General features: G+C 41.0%; 1 protein-coding gene across 10 annotated transcripts in view; it reads right to left on the bottom strand.

Moving 5' to 3' along the window:
* atp8a1 (ATPase phospholipid transporting 8A1) overlaps positions 1–11413 on the bottom strand; it is a 97688-nt gene extending 86275 nt beyond the window's left edge. For 9 of the 10 annotated variants that reach the window (XR_015118942.1, XR_015118944.1, XR_015118943.1 and 6 more), the window contains exon 1: positions 11054–11412. Coding sequence is in view for 5 of the 10 variants with exons in the window: in XM_086222064.1 (XP_086078190.1) it covers positions 11054–11102 (49 nt within the window). In the remaining 5 variants the exon portion in view is untranslated. Of the gene's footprint in view, positions 1–11053 lie in introns of all 10 variants that reach the window. The other variant, XR_015118941.1, reaches the window with a different exon arrangement.
* Positions 11414–18286: the final 6873 nt, after the last annotated feature.

Here is an 18286-nt window from a genome sequence, read left to right on the forward strand (position 1 = left end):
CCTAATTGCTCCCAATAAGCAGATTGTCACCTTGCATGTCTTTGGTTTGAGAATGAGGTACAGTAACATTGTACGTATAAACAGAGCCCATGTACTGTATTCATGTACATTTTCCAGTTCAGACAATATATTGGCACAGAATTTTAAAATAGCCCATATCTAATATTGGGGGTATTGTCTTACATGGGTGGAGGGCAGCGTAGTCAGGCTATAAATCTCTCGTCACATGTGAAGGCAGCATTTAAACCCAGAGTCTAAACATCTAAATATGTGCATGTGATTAAACGAGCGTACGATCAAGCTCATGGCATCTCACTCCAGCCAGGTCTCCAGAGTTGATTGTTTTCGAATTTGCATCGCATGTAAACACGAGTGAGATTCAACGACACCTGTAATTAACTTGAAAATGCTAATCAGAATCATATCGAACCAGTAGACGAAACCACAGAGCAATGATTGAGGTTGAATTTTTGAACTGCAGAGGAAATATCAAAAGGTATTTTCATGCCAGGTGAGATTTTATAGAAACGCGACCTCATCAAATCTGACACTGAGGCGCTGCAATGTTGTGCCACGACGGGCTAAGACGATATTCCTGCAGAGGTGACCTACTGATACCACTTTGACAAAGCAGGCCACCTCCTAGAGGAGTTCCCTTGCCTCCTCTTTGCCCATCACTAGGTCCTGCCCCCTTCTTCTCATCCAAAATTGAAATTGTCCCTCCAACCAAGATCCCGCCCAGTAACAGTGGGAAGACAGGTGGTTGGGAATGAGTAACAGCACTGAATAAAGGTGAAAGAAAGGACATTTTCTCAAAGGCATGCAGGCTGAGTCTGAACACAAACACACCGTAATTACAATTTCTCTCTTCTTTCTCTACCTTCTATCTTCAAGATTCAAGTTAATTTAGAACATTCTAAAAGGTATGAAGTGATAAAACAAAAAGCTTTCCAAAGAATTTGGGGGAAAAAATAGAACCTCCAATTTTGAGCGATGAATTTACGTTTCTTCTTACTTTACTTTTCATGACAGTATTATTCATTTGAGAGATGTTTTCATCCAAAGCAACTTAGAATAAACACATTCAAATCATGTAGCACAAGTCAAAGCAAGAGCTCAAGGAAAGAAGCAACAAACTCCCAACTTCAGACTGTCCAACACAATGTCAATAATAATAGTCTGTCAACGAGAGACATCAGCTTGTAACAAGGGACAAACCCTGCAGAGAAAGTTAAGGAGAAGCCACATCTTTGTGAAGCTAGGCTAAGGGTAATGAAGGAATTAGTGTCTATAATGACAAGTGGAAACCGGGAGCTGGCATAGTTGGTGACTGCAGCATATGGCCAGTGTGAAGAAGAAGCAAGCCAGAGAGCTGGCTGAGCGGCTATGATTGATGTTGCGTGTGTGAGTTCAGGATGAGCCCTCGCAGCAGGAGCCAGCGTGGTGTCCTGCCAGGTGCTGCAATGCACCAGTTGCAGCTGGTACTGCTCCTGCTTAACTTGGTCCTTTAGAATGCTCCTTTTTGCAGCTTTTGTACCAGAGATTTATTTTCTTTTAAAGTTTTGGTAATAACTGCAGTGTCACATTATGGACCAGCGACTGATCTCTATTTCAACGAAGTATTACGATGGCGAACACCCAAACGAAACAGTTTTGTTCCACGATTAACCAAACTGACGCCATATAATAAAGTTCACACAACCCTTTTTCAGATTTCATCCAGTAAACTGAGACTTAAATATGAAAAGAAAATATCCCTTTATGTCAAAAAAAACTCAAATCAGATGTCTTAAAACCATAACACACCTTATTCTCAGCACAAAGAAATCTAGGTCACTTTTCACTGACTAAAATCAGTAAAATTAAGGTTTTCTTTGACTAATTTAAGATAAAAATGCTGTGACTTTGAACTGACTAGACCACATAAAACAAGATGAAGATGATGTGATACAAATATGTAATCAAAAACAAAGATCAAACAGTTTAAAGATTGCTTATGTTACATATAGTGAAACGCTAGCGCCTCCATGATGAATATTTGAGGTACAACTGTGGTCTCTTTTTTTGTAGTTCAACGAGATTGTTTCCTACTTTTCTGACAACAAGTTGAAAGCGGGAGGATTTTAAGGCCTATTGACCAGTTCATGGATGTGACTGTCAAGTCTGTACAACCTATGGCTACTAGCACATGAGCCAATTAAAGGCTGCATATTTAACACTTTAATTGGATTACATGAGCTGAGGCAAAAACAGGATCAGCTGGGCTTCAGAAGAGAAATATGGGTCTAATACTACTCCAGCATCCAACATTTATAGTAGAATATGCAACGAAAGGACAGTCTGCAGTACTGTTGGCACAGTTTGACATCAAAATACAGAGCTAATAAACAGAAAAATATATTACACGTGCAACGGAACTGTGACCCTCGATATATTTAAACACAGCAGCCAGCACGGTCCAGGGAGCTGGGCAGAGGGGTGATAGCTGGAGAGGATCCCATCATTAAAATAGTCTCTCCTACTGTATGGAATCTCCCTCCCAAAATAACCACCTTGTTTCCCTGCTTTCTCACACACTCTGTGAATAATGCAGTCATTCACAAATGTCTCAGTGGGAGCTGCTCCTAATATTCCTCCGTGGATACTGTGCATTTTCTCGGCACTAATTTCATTAACTGCAGTCTCGTCACAGCTCAGCAACTCTGACGTCAATAAGGAACCAAAGAACGGGGGAAACTGGGCGCACACCCACAATTCTTAAGCAGCATTATATTCTGTTTCATAACTACATCTTTTATACCCCCTCACCATGTTAACACGGTGGCTATATAAAACATTGTTGGATGCAAGGACAGAGAAGAGAGGGGGAAAAAAAGAACCAAGGAGCCAGATAAAGGAGTAAAGAGCAGGAGCACCCAGCACTGGAGGGGAAGCCTCTAGAGGAGGGATCAATGCCACCAAGTGTCGTAATGAGTTTGAATGTAGGCCAGATGTCAGGATTATTGCTTGTGTCAGCCAACAGACAGACTGGTGCAACAATAGTCACAAGGGAGCATGTATTTTGAAGAAATTGCCCGATGGGAAAAAAACGGCATGGTGTGCCGGTCTTCCCTGGTCTGTCTTTTTATCCTCTGTGAGTGTTTCAGGCTCCAGAGACGCTATCGGGAAAATTCCTTCTGTAGTAAATCCGAAGAAATTCATAATGAGATTAGAGAACTTGATATTTTATTCAGCGTAAAATCTCATTTTTGTTCACAAGTCAAAACGCTCGAGTTCACCTCAACAACAACAACAACTGAGCAATAACATAATACACCCGAATATTTGCGGGTGCATCGACCAGGTTAAAGTCAGAACCATCATCCGCAGATTTACGATGTCTTGCGTGATAATGTATGAGCTTGGGTCAGGTCAAAGTGGTGAGGGTGTAAAATTATTGCCGCCATGACTGTCAACACAAGCAAGATTAAATGCCTCAAATGGTGCAATGACAGGAACGATAATGACCTCATACTCAACAATATGACCCGGTGAAGCATTTGGTGACATTCAGGGCTAAAAGAACACACACAAATAACTGACCTCCCCCAGCTGACTGATGATGTTGATAATCCATCCACAAAATATGGCCAGTGTAATGGCTCTCCACTGTCACGGCAGCAGTATTAATCCTTGTTTTTAAAGTAAGAGGATCAAATGGACACTGCCATTGTAGCCCAGATATTTTTAGTAACACTATTGGATTCTGGCTATTCATGTTTGACCTTAAATTAAGCTTCTTTAACAAATAAAAAAAATGGCAAAATAATCGAGCAAGGTCTGTATGTGAACAGTCTACTATTCCAGATATTGATGTTTTGTTTGTTATTTCCTTAGGCATTAGACAAAACCTTTATTTTTTTTCTTTAAAAGAAAAAAAAAAAAAGGTCCATGGAATATTTCCTGAAAAAAAATAACACAATAGTAGCGATAATATTGATCCTTGATTCGCAACAAACTCTTCTTTTGCAAAGTTCTGCTAAACGACAGACAAAAAAGCAAGGCAGCCGTCATATTAAGGATTAATCCTCTGCCAAGCCCATATGACACCATCAGAATGGACATCAGTTTTGGAGCCTTTCCAAAATCGAACTGATTTTTCTTCAACCTGAGTTCCACCATCCCACAAAATTTAATCAGAATCCATGAATATGTTTTTGAGTTATCCTTGTGATATAAATATATAAAAAAAAAGACAAATCAGATCACATGATGTCCTTAGAGGAAGTAATAAAAGATTTATGTGCTGCATTTGACAACTTCTTTTCATGTACGACTGATCCTAGTTGGTAATATTTATTGAAAAAAGCAAAGTTTATCTCTTCAGAAATAGGTAGAGAGGGTCCAGTGTAGCTGCTGGGAGAGGGAACAAGCACTAATGAGCCTGAGAGAGTTGTAGGCTGGTCAATAGTTGTAGATGAGGGGGACACGTGAGCTGGCTACAACTACAAGCTCCCACACCATTCATCAATAACACCAGGGATGGGATGAAGGGGGCAGCTTGGGGCTACTGACATTGATCTAACATGAACAAATGAATGCCAGTCAAGCTCTCTCAGTAGAAAAACTCATTCTCCAGCGAGAACAGAAAATGCAAGATGACAAGAGGTATGAAATGTGAAGCCACGGTAACAAGTGCCTAAGGGAAAGTGAGGTGCAAACCAGCAGCTGAGCCTTCCACTCCTGCACCAGAGTCAGAACATAATCCAAAATCTGGGATTTCTCAATCTCATGCCCTTCTGGGGCATTTGTGTTATTTATATCTGCTCATCACCACCAAAGAAAGATCTGTACATGATTCATTTATGCCAGATAAATATTTCAGAAGGGAAAGCAGCCGCAGTCTATTCATAGGAATCCCCTCTATATCTTCACCGTGTGCGTGAATGAGGGGAAGAGTCGAGGGGGGATATAGATACGGCCCCAAGTTAAGCAAAAGCAACATCCATAAGTCGCTTATCAGATCACAATGCTGTAACCAGCACTCACAGCGACAACAGGGCAGCTGCAGAATTAATCCCCCTCCGTGCTCGGCTCCGTCTGGCTCCCCATAGGCTCAGGCCAACTTCAGTGGGACGGTCAAGGAAGAAAACAGGCAGCGGGGGCTATCAGTGACATCACAGGTCTGGCCTGGCTAAGCTCTATAGGGACAGACCGCTCCACATAATGAATGGAAAAAGTGAAATTACATGGTGTCCAATTCCTCTGAGACAAGGACTTGTAACAAGTAACTTCGTCAATGCCAGTCTGTCAGGTAAAGCCAGTGTTGAGCAACTTCTGTCTGATAGAAGACAGATTACTGGTTCCATTCGTGCAAACAAAAATAACCTACTACAAAAAGGTTGGGAAAGAAAGACACGCCCTCAATGTTCAAATGCTTGGTCTGCAGAGAGATCATCAACAAGAAGTGCGGATCAGCATTCTCAGAGGATTCATGACTTTCTCTGTTTTTTACACTGTGGTTTCTGCTATATTTGACTAGTTTTAGTGTTCACATTAATCTAGAAAAACATCTGCAGATTAATCAACGATGATTGCTCCACCAAAAATCTGACTGGTCTTGTTTGTGTCCTGACTTCAGAAAGTAATGTGCCAATGAGGTGTTGCGCCATGACAAACGTTACCTTACTTACACCCTCTTCCAAATCCACTGCATGAAACACTGCTAAACCAACACCAAACTAGTATTTTACAAAACGTTTACCAATTCATTCCTAATATTTGTGTGATAATGTTTTTGACAATTTGTGGTATATTTCTTCCAAACACTGATTACATGCACAAGAGAGGGGAGAGGTTTTTATTTTTTTAAGAATATTTTCAGTTGATTGCCTACCCCCACTTGTAATGACATCATGGATGATATGATATGGCCTGGACCACATGCACAGGGAGGTTTTATAACCAACCATCTATCTATGGAAGCAGTGCTATGACCTAGTTGGACAAGAGGCCAAGACAGAAACCAGGTCATAAAATGCTTGAGAACTTTGGGGAGGGTTCAAGGACGGCAAGAGTCTCATTTTCCTTGCTATTGATGGTGTAGCTTTCCTGTGGAGCGCCAGCTAACACGTTTCCTTTTGACCTTGTCACACCGCAGGCTGCTACTGGTCATGTATGAGTGTAGCACACAACTAAGCCTGAGAGGAAGGAACTATGAGTGAGGAAACTGTCCGGGCCTCTTCCTCAATTATCTAAGATGTTATGGCGGAAGTTAGTGACAACAGCTTTGATGCAATATAAACGTTACTCTGGGTGTATAGGGTTTTTAATGGCCTCACGAATAAGGTTTGAACTAACAGATATTCTATAGAGGTGCAGATACAACGATAAGCACAAAAAAATATGGATAATTTGTGGACAAAGGGGCAATGAGGCAATACGGCATTTTGCATTTAGGGCTGCACAATAAATTTTATCTTAATCTTTAAATTAGTTGAACAATCCTTGAAACAAATCAGTTCTTTTTTTCTTAAAGCACCAGATCACAATAAAAGTTATTCCATGAAACACTCTAGGAAGAGTCTAGAATCATACTTTTAATTTGATTCAAAGATTCACATTCTTCCCCATAAGAAGACACTGCAAACATTTTCTGGAAACTACTTTAAAACTGACCTGGTTCAACATCTTCTGTGGTCATTTCTATTCAATGAAGCACAAAAATTGTATTTGTATAAGTTTAATTCAGGCATCTGCTGATTAATTCATACGAGTGAGCTTCACAAATGAGCCCAGAGCAAAGATGAGACAGTATTTTATGCATTTAGATAACCTTGAAGCTAGAGAGGCGGAGAGCTGCTCACTATCTCTCAGCTGAAACCAAAACATCATTCTTTATCAGACAACAGTGTTCAGGCCATCTGCAGGGTACTCAGACTTCTTAAAGTCACATACATACATAATATGAAAGGAAACATCACAAGCAAGTAGGAAACTTTGACTCTTCCATTACAGATCTGGAAATTTACACGTGTCAGTTTTTCAGCTATTCCATCACACCCTGGCAGCTAGGGCTTTGTGCCATGAACTCAATCCCGAATGCTCATAAAAGTAATTTCACGTCAGGTAAAGATACACATCATGATGTAGCACATTTTCTGTCCACTCACTAGTGCTGGTAGTGGGGTTTTAGTCAATAACCCTAAACCACATTCCTCTTTTGGGTACAAACAATATCATCATATCACACAGCCTTACTGGCACCTGATTGGCAGACACCCAAGAAGCAAGAGGAGATGTCATCTTCCTGAACCGGAGCCAGAAAAAAACCAAAAAAACAAAGCTGAAACAAAACCAGAAAAAAAGAATAAAAGCAGGAGATGCTCTAGATGTTAAGTTGCCTTCAAGATATAAAAGTTCTTCACACATTAATTCACATATATCCAATTCCTATTTGCAGTGAATGTCAACTGAAAATGATGTGCCATTCCCAGCCATGTTAGTGATGTGAGGAAGGAGATGAAGTGAAAATAGAGAAGACGTCCCATGCCTGCACATGCAGTGTGGAGAGGCCCGAGGGACTTGATGTGACACACCAACGGCCCCAGACAGGGGATTTAGTGGCGTGTTGGGCTTTTGTGCTACGTTATTATCAGCCAGTGATCCGCCAGGCACATGGGCAGCTTTCGATCCCTTCAGAAGTAAGCAGTCTATCCCCCTCCAGTCTCCCTCCCAATGTTGTTACCGCTATTCAGACGGACTGAGGCTTAGCTGGTGTTATTGAAATGCTAGGGAGGAAACATCCTGCTGCACTTGCACATGAAAAAAAGAACAACAACTTTAGAATGAAAGGAAAGGTGAGGATATAAAACAGGTTCCAGCAGACAACTTTGTGTCTTCTGTGTAGGCAAACTGAAACTGAGAAGCACCCTCAATCATGTGAACCAGCTGACACCAAAAGAGAAGCGTTTGATGTTTTGATGGATTCATCCTCCCAGGACAGGCTTACCTGCCTAACTCAACAATAAGTGTCAATTGTGAGAGGAGATTTGGCCTGCAGATAAGCGTGCGAGTTAAGATGGTAAACGGATGCTTGTTGCCATCTGTCTAGCCTTAACTTGCCCAGCCTCTGTTGATCAGCTGCATTTAGACAGTTGAAGCCGGTTTTAAGCACCCTGCCATCTATCGTGGAAATTTGCAGCAGAAAGATGAACAACAACAGGTGCCTGTCTCCATTAGCACAGCATTGAAAACTGATACGGCCCTCTTCTATTGCACACACTGGGGTTGACCAGCTGAAAAAAAGCTGATTGATCCAGATTTTGCCTTATTTTGGAGACCTTGATGTATTAAATTTGTGGCCAACATGACAAAAATTTGCGCGAGTTACTGGCTGAGGTGACAAGCTTTCATTGCCACCATGTATCTTGTTGATGGCGGAGCTGTGACTGCTTGTCATATGGGGATCTGAGATGGAAGCGAAGGAAGCTGGTTGAGATTACTACATTTACCCAGGACTTGTGATCATGTCAACACCAGTCCAGTCAGAGCCAGAGTGAATTCTGATTACAGTAAACCTGCTCCCACTGCAGAGGGAAACCAGAGGTTAGCAGGTGTTGGCGAGTTTTTTTTAGCAAGTGAGAAAGGAGCTATAGAATGTCATGTGTAGCCAAGGTGGGATGAGATTATATTGTCAATAAACGCAAGCACGGGGTGGCAGTGACGTTTCCGTAGCACGACAGAGAAGAAGAGTGACAAGGGGTGGTGGAGCACGTGGTGGGCGAGGCTGGGGAGTGTGCTGCATGGAGAGCTGACGGGCAGGCCGCTGATGGATTAGGTGGTAAGCCTGGCAGAGGGCTGCCCTTTCTAGATGGAAGCCTGCCTGATGCACTGTGGTGATTAAAATAAGGGTGGGGAGTGTGCTGCTTGCTCCCATAAAATCAGTCCGAGGAAATGTTGAAGTAAAGACATGTGACTGAGGACAATGGTTAACAAATGAAGTCACGAGGTTGACAGTGTTTCGTGCGGGGTTTGCAGACGCAGGAGGTTAAACTAACAGGCTCACAACAAAAAAATACATGGTATTGTTTCACTGAAGATGGCGGATGCTAACAGCAATCATCTTCTCTTTGTAACCCAAAAGGTGGTAGTTGGTGGGGGGGCAGCAATCACTGCTGCATTATTCATGTGTTTTCACTCTTGTGGCTGCAGAAGACGCATCAGTCGACACTTTTCTATGGAATCTATACTGGTCTTTAATTATTTAGATTTTTGACTATAGAATACACAGTTTTTCAGTCGCATCACACTATGATTGCACTCGATGACAAACAGCTTCCTCTTTTTTTTTTTTTTTTTACTTTCGCACAACTTAACATCTTCCATTATCACTTCAGTAAGATCATATGACATCTTCAGCCAAGGATGCTCTCATTCATGAAATATTCTACAAATCACTATCAGGCTTTTCTTCCTGTCTGTAAGACAATGTGTGTTCTTACAAACCACAGGACTTTTTCAACCCTAAATTTAGTCTTACAGACAGGAAGAAAAGCCTGGTGGCTATTTGTAACTCCTTGCCTCTGACATCTATTGCAGACCTCTTGGAGCATTTGAATTGTTGCTTTAATAAATGGAATTTACCCCATTAGCATTTGCAATGACAAACAAATCAGCGGAGTGTGATATCAGGTGCAATTATATGTTACTGTTTTCAGTATTCGTAAATGTGTAAGCTGTTATTGTGGGATATGGAGAAGTCCACTGATAGATATCGTGCACCACAACCTGAGGCACCACAGGTTGGTCTCGTGCTCCTCTGCAGCAGCTTTCTAATGGTCCGTCATGTTCACAGATACTGAATTTTTAAATTCTGTTGCATGTCTCTTTTAAAATGTGTTTCTCTCCACCGTCCTATCTACTTGGATGGTGGAACCATCTCTGTAATATTTCCTGTTTCCTTCCATTAGTGGTAAATCGTTTGGTGCAAGTATTCAATTAATGAAATCAGAGTATGCATGTTCATTGTGTCGCAGTATTTCTAAAATATTGGGCAAAACATCCGGAGGAGGAAGTTAAGAAATAAAATGAAATACACTCTAATTGACTCTACGAGCTTGGACGTTTTGCTTTAGTAGCCAGAAAATATTCTCAGCAGCAAAAACTCAAATTAAGTTATGAGCCTGAGGCCGTTCATCAAACTCTATCCACCCCAAATCAAACCACATCAGCGAGGAGAAAAAGACACAGCAGTAAACATACTGAATCACAACCATCTGACATATTATTGATCCTGCAGATAAATGATTGCTCCTATCCCTGTGAGGTCATGAGGTCAGGGTAGGCCACAAAATAGTGATATTTTTTAAAGATTGAATAGGAAGGTGCATCTGCAGTCAGTAATGAGCCTGTCATGTTGTAGGAGCTCTCTGGATAAACACATCATGCAACTAAGCTGCTTTTAACAGACTGAAACAGATCTACTTATGGAGAAATCATTTTAGCTATGTATCCGCATCCTCTTTCTCTGGCAAACAGAAGTGAGATGCAGTGGAAAGTTACTGGTGCAGTGAAGGAGACAGGGTCCCAGATCAAGTACAATGGCTGTATTGTTAGAGCCCTGCTACTGTAGATGCCACTTGTTAGTGTGCTGTCAGGCTTGTGGCTGCTGTCACTGAATTATTTCTGGTCATTGTACTTTAGATCTCTGTGCAAGCCAGGAGGGGGTCTATAACCAGGTCAGTCCACTTCAGAAGCATCACTCAGCTGATAAGGCTTTTGTCTAAGAGACACCTATATTTTATCTGCAGACATAAAGATGATGATATCTGGGTGATTTTCGTTCCGTATTTGGTCATATTATAATTAAACAAGAAGTTCCGTTTTATCAGGATATATTTGGGGAACTCACCAGGGGATTCCCTGTCTTCCTGCACTGTTTAACACAGCTTTTGCTAGCAAGTTACAGTTACTTCTAGAGAGCTGTGGACCGGCCTTCCTTCACTAACAAGAAAATAGTCCGAGGACGCTTGGACAACATCTTTAACGTTATAGTAAAATTCTGTCAACATACCCTCCGCCCGGGTACGAAGATCTGACATGGTTCTCTGGACGGGCGGCATCTCTCCTCGTAGAGCCGGGCGACGGCACCTGTCAAGCGGCCGCGGCTGGATAGTTCTGCTCCCTGTGGCTGCTCCCTCTCCACCGCCAATAAATAAAAAGAAAGCAGCTAAAATTTAGCAGAGCAATTTCTGTCATGCGTGTTTACTGCCGATGAGGGATACTTGGGAGATAAAACCAGCATTCTTTTCCTGGTCTTGCAACAAGGAGGTCCAGGAGGTTTCACGGATTTCCCGGCATCCCAGTTCACACGGAACATCCAAACAACAGACGGTCTCAGTGCAGCAGCGGGAGTGGACACGGACTTAGCATAAACTGAAGTGAGGGGGACAGCGCCGCTTCACATTATGGACTGTACCACTCCCTACCGCAAAGGGAGGGGTGATAAACATAATAATCATAACATGGTTTCTAAGGACAGCAAATCATGGCCCATTCAGTTTTAACGAAACAATTAAAAAAGCGAGTTGAATTTAAATAACGTGCCTGTCATTTTTGACGGTGTAGAGAAGCTTTAAAACTGTCTATTAAATTGCTTCATTGTGCGGACCCCCCCCCCCCCGTCGTGCGGGAGCTGTTGTGCTCAGGTTGAAGAAACAACAATAGTACAGTGGGTGGGAGTTGGCTCGTCACAACGAAATCTTCCTTTTTAATAAATTATGAATATGAAAGTATTAATAGCCATTGCAGTGCTGTTCATGATAAACCTGACCATTTACTGAAATATGATAGCTGCTAACAGTAATACATCTCGTAAAATTCAAGTTAATGTAAACATATTGACAGCGTGTTTTCGAAATAGGCGATGTTTTGCAGTTGGATCACACATTCCTGTAAGTTTCTTTACTATTCTGGCTTATATGTATGAATAAAGAGGAATAAAGTCAAAGATTGATTGGATAGGAGAGCCTCACAGATTCGGCATTTTTTTTCTTAATAGAAACTATATGTTGGTTACTTTTTACTATATTTCTCTTCTTAAAGATAAACAACACCGATATCAGCGATTACATTTGCCACAATTTATCATAAGTGATACTGAAATAATGTGTACATAACATTTACTTGACAAAAAAAAACACTATTATGTGAACTCTACAGGTTATTCAACATGGACAAGAGAATTTTAATCAATCTCACATTGAAAAGAATCATTTGAAATTCCCTTAATTCTATGAAGCATCTTTACATCTTTACATACCAATACTGATTACTGCTTGATTATATACAACAATGTCGATCCTGTGTTTATTTTTTTAATGTTTGTTTTTATTTTTGATGTATGAATTTATGTTTTGTGTCATTTTGTAGCATTTAATAAAAACAGAAAAACAATGTGCTTCTCCTGATGACATCGTCGACATTTTCATGAAAATAATATGAACATGAATTATCCCAGAATTTCATTAACTTTTGTTTGAATATTTGACAATGTGTGTGTCACACACAAAGAAATGCACATTCAGAACAGCACATTATGAACAGTTATGTTATTTTATGTCTTTGAATGGTTGTCTGTCTATATGTGTTGACCCTGTGATGGACTGGTGACCCATCCAGGGTGAACTCCGCCTCACACCCAATGTCAGCTGGAATAGGCTCCAGCCCCCCCCCCCCCCCCCCCCAAACCCTTACTGGATAAGCAGTAAAGAAAATGGATGGATGGATGTTAAGCAAGACATAATCCTGCCATTTAAACACTAAAATAAAGCTGCAGAGTTTAATCCATTTAACGAACTACCATACACTCTCTTTTTGGAGTTAGTTGTTCTCCAGTCATGGAAGCATCCCATATTCACATGACCTGTGTTTGTAATGGACGTATAATAAAACTTTTTTTTTAAACTGAAAGAATGTGAGATGCTGCTGAAGTCCCATCACATCTGAGAGGTTGAGTGACTTCTGATGCATCAGCAGAACTTTCTGTCTACTAATACTTTGATGGGAAACCCTCACAATAATTCCAGGCCACTCTGCTGTTCCTCACTGATGACTGACTCAAACCATCAGTCGTAGTGTGTCATGTGGGAAAGGTTCATATTAAACAGGTCAAAAATAATGTGTTGTTTTTTGTTCAGAGACATCTCTGGACAGTAAATATCAACAACAAACACTTGTAAGCACACCACAGTATCAGGTAGTGTTATTATGTGATTATTGTCTAGAGACAAGCTCAGCAGAAGATCTAATCCAGGGCGACTTACACTGGCTTCCTTTCTATCCCTCATCAGTGTGCCATTCTCCTGCCATGAATCTGCTCAGGGGGACCCTCAGTTAGCAAATATAGGGCATGTAAAAGCATTACGCATGCGAATACACTGAAAAAAAAGCTGCGACAATGCTTGGCCGCTGTACATAAAGTGAATCAAATCTCTTTCTTCCTGCAGTTGAAATGCAAATCACACAGAGGAGAGTGTTAGTACAGCAGCAGCACCACTGCAGTTGCCTGGGAGAACTGCAGTGTCACACACATAATACATATTGCAAAGGCAGAAATATTCATAATGTAGAACTTTATGCTTATGTGGAGGAATACTTAGAAGACTTTGGGTTCTTCCAGATGCTTTCATGTTATTCAGCCCTTGCCGTCAGGAGGGGATGAAGAGATTCTTCAGCTGTTTGGTCCTTATTCCCTTTAAAATGAATATCTGTGTACTGTTATGGGGATAAGGGGAAGATGAGATTATGTGCCTGAAAACAATCTGCAGGCTTTATGTGTCAGCATTGCAGAAGATGCCAGATGCATTTGTATTCATACATCGCAGAAGAATAAGACTGAGGAACTTACACGTTTTATTGTTTCTTTACATTTTGAATCAATCTCTCAGTACTGTTCTGAACACCGAAAAAAGACAGCAGCAAAAGAAGAGCACGCACTTGAGAATCACCACTTCCAAAAATAAGAAATGCCCACCTGAACATCTCTGCCTCCTCCCATGCTGTCACATCTTTTCCAAAGAGTTCCTCTCTCCCCCACTCCACCTAATTCAACACCAGCTCGCCACCATAGGGATTTGACTCTGTAGCTCCCACGGTTGCTAAGCAACAGCGAGTCTGCCTCCTCGATTGGGTGTGCGTGTGAAATGGCTTTCATGTTTTGTAGCACATCAGTCCAAACAAAGACTAGTTCAACCAGCTGTCCAAAATTCTACCGTAAAAACCTGTATGAACTAACTGAGTGTTTTTTATCAGTTTATTTATTTTTTTAATCTTTATCAGAATAAAAAGACTTAAACCTCCACACACCTTTGTGCTTTAATTGGCTATTATGTATCTATACAAACATATTTTGGATGGCTGTGCCAGTAAAGTATTGATGTTACTCTCGTATGAGGGGTTTTATATCATTTGGATGCCTGTCTTTGATGAGCTATGAATAGCAATCGCATTTAGCCTTCCACATATAAAAAATTCATACATGGCATATCCAACTTTTCAACATTCCCTGGTTCAGTTCTGGTCAGGGATTTTTTGATGCATATAACACACCTCTTCTCTTCCTCTCTGTACACTCTCACTCTGATAGAGAAAACAAAATCCATGAGGCCTACTAAGCCTCTATTGATTGTGATGAGTGAAATGCAGATATATATTTATAGGTCAGTATAAACCCTGACTATTCCCAGCAACGCTTCAAATGCTATCTGTTGGTTGGTTGGAAACTCTTTTAATATGAACAAAATTTACCAGAGAATCATCAAAAGAATGATGGATCAATGGCTGTATCTTAAGTCCGCTGCAAATTTGAGTCTCATTGCAGCGTATTTGTTCAACCTCCACAGGCTCGACTCTGTTTTAATTTACATAAATCCATCAGATGAGCCCAAAAAAAGCGGATACGGAACATGTTTCTGGAGCAACCAATAGCTCCTTCATCTCACCTAAACGCCTCCCAGTCACGTTCTCCACATCACGCTGACTATGATGAGCTGCAGTGTCCTTCAGAGATACTACACAAAACTCAGGTGGAGCCCATACTTAATGATCTGGGTGAACACCATCTATGTATCTAGGAGCTGAAGGAAATTTAAAAAAATAAAATACTGCAAATCTGCTCTTGTAAAAACTTTACTGGATTCCATCACATGCTTTAAAAAAGGTTTCCAGCTGACTACAGAGGATGAAGCACTATTTCTGTTATGGGTATCTTTCCAGTGATATCAAAAATTCAGTGAAACCTCCCTCGGATGTGAACTACTCCCTGTATTGCTAAACATCTTGAAGGAAAGCAATGCTGGACTTTCCTATAGCTTGACAGTTACTGCATGACCAAACAAGTACGATGAAACTTTAATGTCTAGTGCCAACACAGCACAGTGACCACAAATGCAATACGCTACTTTACAACCAGTCACTCCAGTCAGATTTGATTTATAAAACCCCAAATCAAAGATCATGCCTCAGTTCACCCTCTGTTCTTCGATCCTGGATTAGAGAGAGGAAAAACTATTAAAAAAAAAATAGGGGAGAAAAAATGGAAGACAACCTCTGCCAGGATGGACAGACATTCAGAGAGCAGATGAACAACACGGAAAGACAACAATTTCAGATACATGCAAATTATAACATGAATTTGATATTTCCTCATGTTCACCTGTTTGACCAAGCCCTGCGACCTCATCAGGAGAAAGCGTTTGGGGTCATGTGGGAAAAGAAACACAAAGTCACACACTGGAGATGTGCACCATGTCTCGTATGAAGCAAAATACACCATGTCAGTCTGTTATATTATTTAAAACCAGCAGGAAACATCCATCCATCCATCCATCCATCCATCCATCCATCCATTCATCCATTTTCTACTGCTTATCCTATCCTAAGGGGGGGGCTGGAGCCTATCCCAGCAGCTTTCGGGCGAGAGGCGGGGTTCACCCTGGACAGGTCACCAGTCCATCACAGGGCCAACACATAGAGACAGACAACCATTCACACTCACAGTCACACCTACGGTCAATTTAGAGTATCAATCAGCCTCGTCCCAACCCACACAGCCACAGGGGGAACATGCAAACTCCACACAGAAAGATTCCATGCTCATGCTGAACCCAGAACCTTCTTGCTGTGAGGCAACAGTGCGAACCACTGCATCACTGTGCCGCCCAGGAAACACTTAAATGAATTAATCTATGAAATGAGATATATAAATAGAAATTCTATGTGAATACAGCTGGAGGAGGTGTGTCTCTATAACGCCTCTGCACTATTTTTTTTTAAATCTTGCGACTGAAAAATAAGTCTTTTCAGGATGCATTAATCTTGCTTTTAGATAATCGTTTTACTTATGTTGAGACTTTAAATGCTGGGAGGGAAAAAGCAAAACAAAACATGGAGGCAACCATTAGGCCTTCAACTGCATGTTTCTTTCTTGCCCACAGCTTTGAAGGGAGTGATTAGGCAGTCTGACATTTAGCTGTAATTGAATTGCACTCTGCCCCCTTGTGGATGTTGGTCTGAGATCAGGGAGGGTGGGGTGGTTTGATGGCCAACTAATCACAAGTGGTGAGTCACCGCCGAGTCATTTGCCTGAACTCTGCTCACAGCTGTCAATTGATATTTGTCAGACTTGCATGAGAACAGACTTGCTGGTCATTAGCTAAACATGTTTTTGAGTGGAATGGGACTTTAACTCAATGTCTGCATTTGTGCTTCACTTTAACTGAAGAAAAAGTGTGACTGGTCCAACGACTGTTATCAGATCCTGGGTTGCTAAACTCTGATTGGTCCAGCTCAAGGAAATGCATGACATCAATCTTCATCTGAGAATGAATTTCAGGAGTCGGTATGTTTAAAGATATTTTTTAAGTCTTGTCAAACTTTGCACAAAAAACACATTTCACAGTCTGTAACCCAACTCAGATGTAATAAAGTTAAGTAGAGCTAAAAACAAATTTCTCTTAAGCTCAAAATGTGTGGAGATCAGTTTGAGTCTGTCATATTACAACTCAGAAATGTACTGGGGATTAGTCATGAAGTAAACATTAAAGTCATTCAGGCAATCTTTTCACTCAAGCTTCTCAAAATTAAAACCATTTATCACCCTGCACTGTTTGACTTTTTCCACTCAGTCACAGCCGAGCCGAAACACAGCAGTGAAATTAAAGAGCGTTAAAGGATTAATCTTTCCAAATTGCTTTTTTAATAGCAGTCGAGGTGACTGGTGAAGCTACATTAGCACTACTGATGAGGAGGGCTGAGAGATAAGCTCTTCAGGTTGGATCACCATCTCGGTGGTCTAAATGTGCTCAAATGAGATAAAATGGCTGCTTGACGTTACATGGCGCGCATGTGTTTGACTGGACTCTAGATAAGCATGTATTAGGCAACATGGTGAGCTAGTTTTCTTCAGTCATTGTGGCATTAGAGTTTGGATGTCACTGCTGAAGAGGTTTTCATATCCTATGACGCTTGCATGGGGGCGGGATGATTGAGAACGGATCCTCTATGATATAGGAAAAAAAAAAACTCATTAAAATCAAAATGATATGTAAAGACCATGACTGATCTGAACAGTATGTTCAACTGGCACGCCAATATGTTACTGGAGTAATATAAGCAGCTTTATCATGACTAATAAAGACAGCACAGACTGACAAATTAAAGAATCTCTCATACACACAGAGCAAAGTCTGCATATAAATAGAACAGAATAGAATAGAATAGAACAGAATATTAGTGTCAGATTTCTTAATTTTAAATGTTTTCCTGTTCATAATTTATTGTTTCAGGCCTTTCAACAATGAAACTGAAACACAAACTACTGGTTTGCAATGTCACATACACACACACACACACACACACACACACACACACACACACACACACACACACACACACACACACACACACACATATATATATATATGTATATATATAATTTTTTTGGGGAGGGTTGCATGGTCTTTTGTCTGCAGCATCATGAAATGTATGCTAGCCACTTTGCAATATCAACTGTCACCTCAATCAGATTCAGCTGTTGCTGAACTCTGGTCCAAGGACATCACCCTCTTCCAGACATATGTGAGAATGAATCTAAGGAGAGCGAGTGAAAGTGTCAAAGAATGACAAGCTTTCAAAAGATGAAAATGTAGCTTCCCTCAGCTCCTCAGACAGTGATTTTAAAGTCTAGACACTATAATGGAATCTAACACCGGCAGCTAACAACAATCATGCACAATGACAAGCCATA

This window comes from Aulostomus chinensis, chromosome 13 (genome assembly GCF_037954235.1).
Source record: "Aulostomus chinensis isolate RoL2024-O1b breed Wild chromosome 13, RoL_Achi_v1.0, whole genome shotgun sequence".
NCBI classification, from domain to species: domain Eukaryota; kingdom Metazoa; phylum Chordata; class Actinopteri; order Syngnathiformes; family Aulostomidae; genus Aulostomus; species Aulostomus chinensis.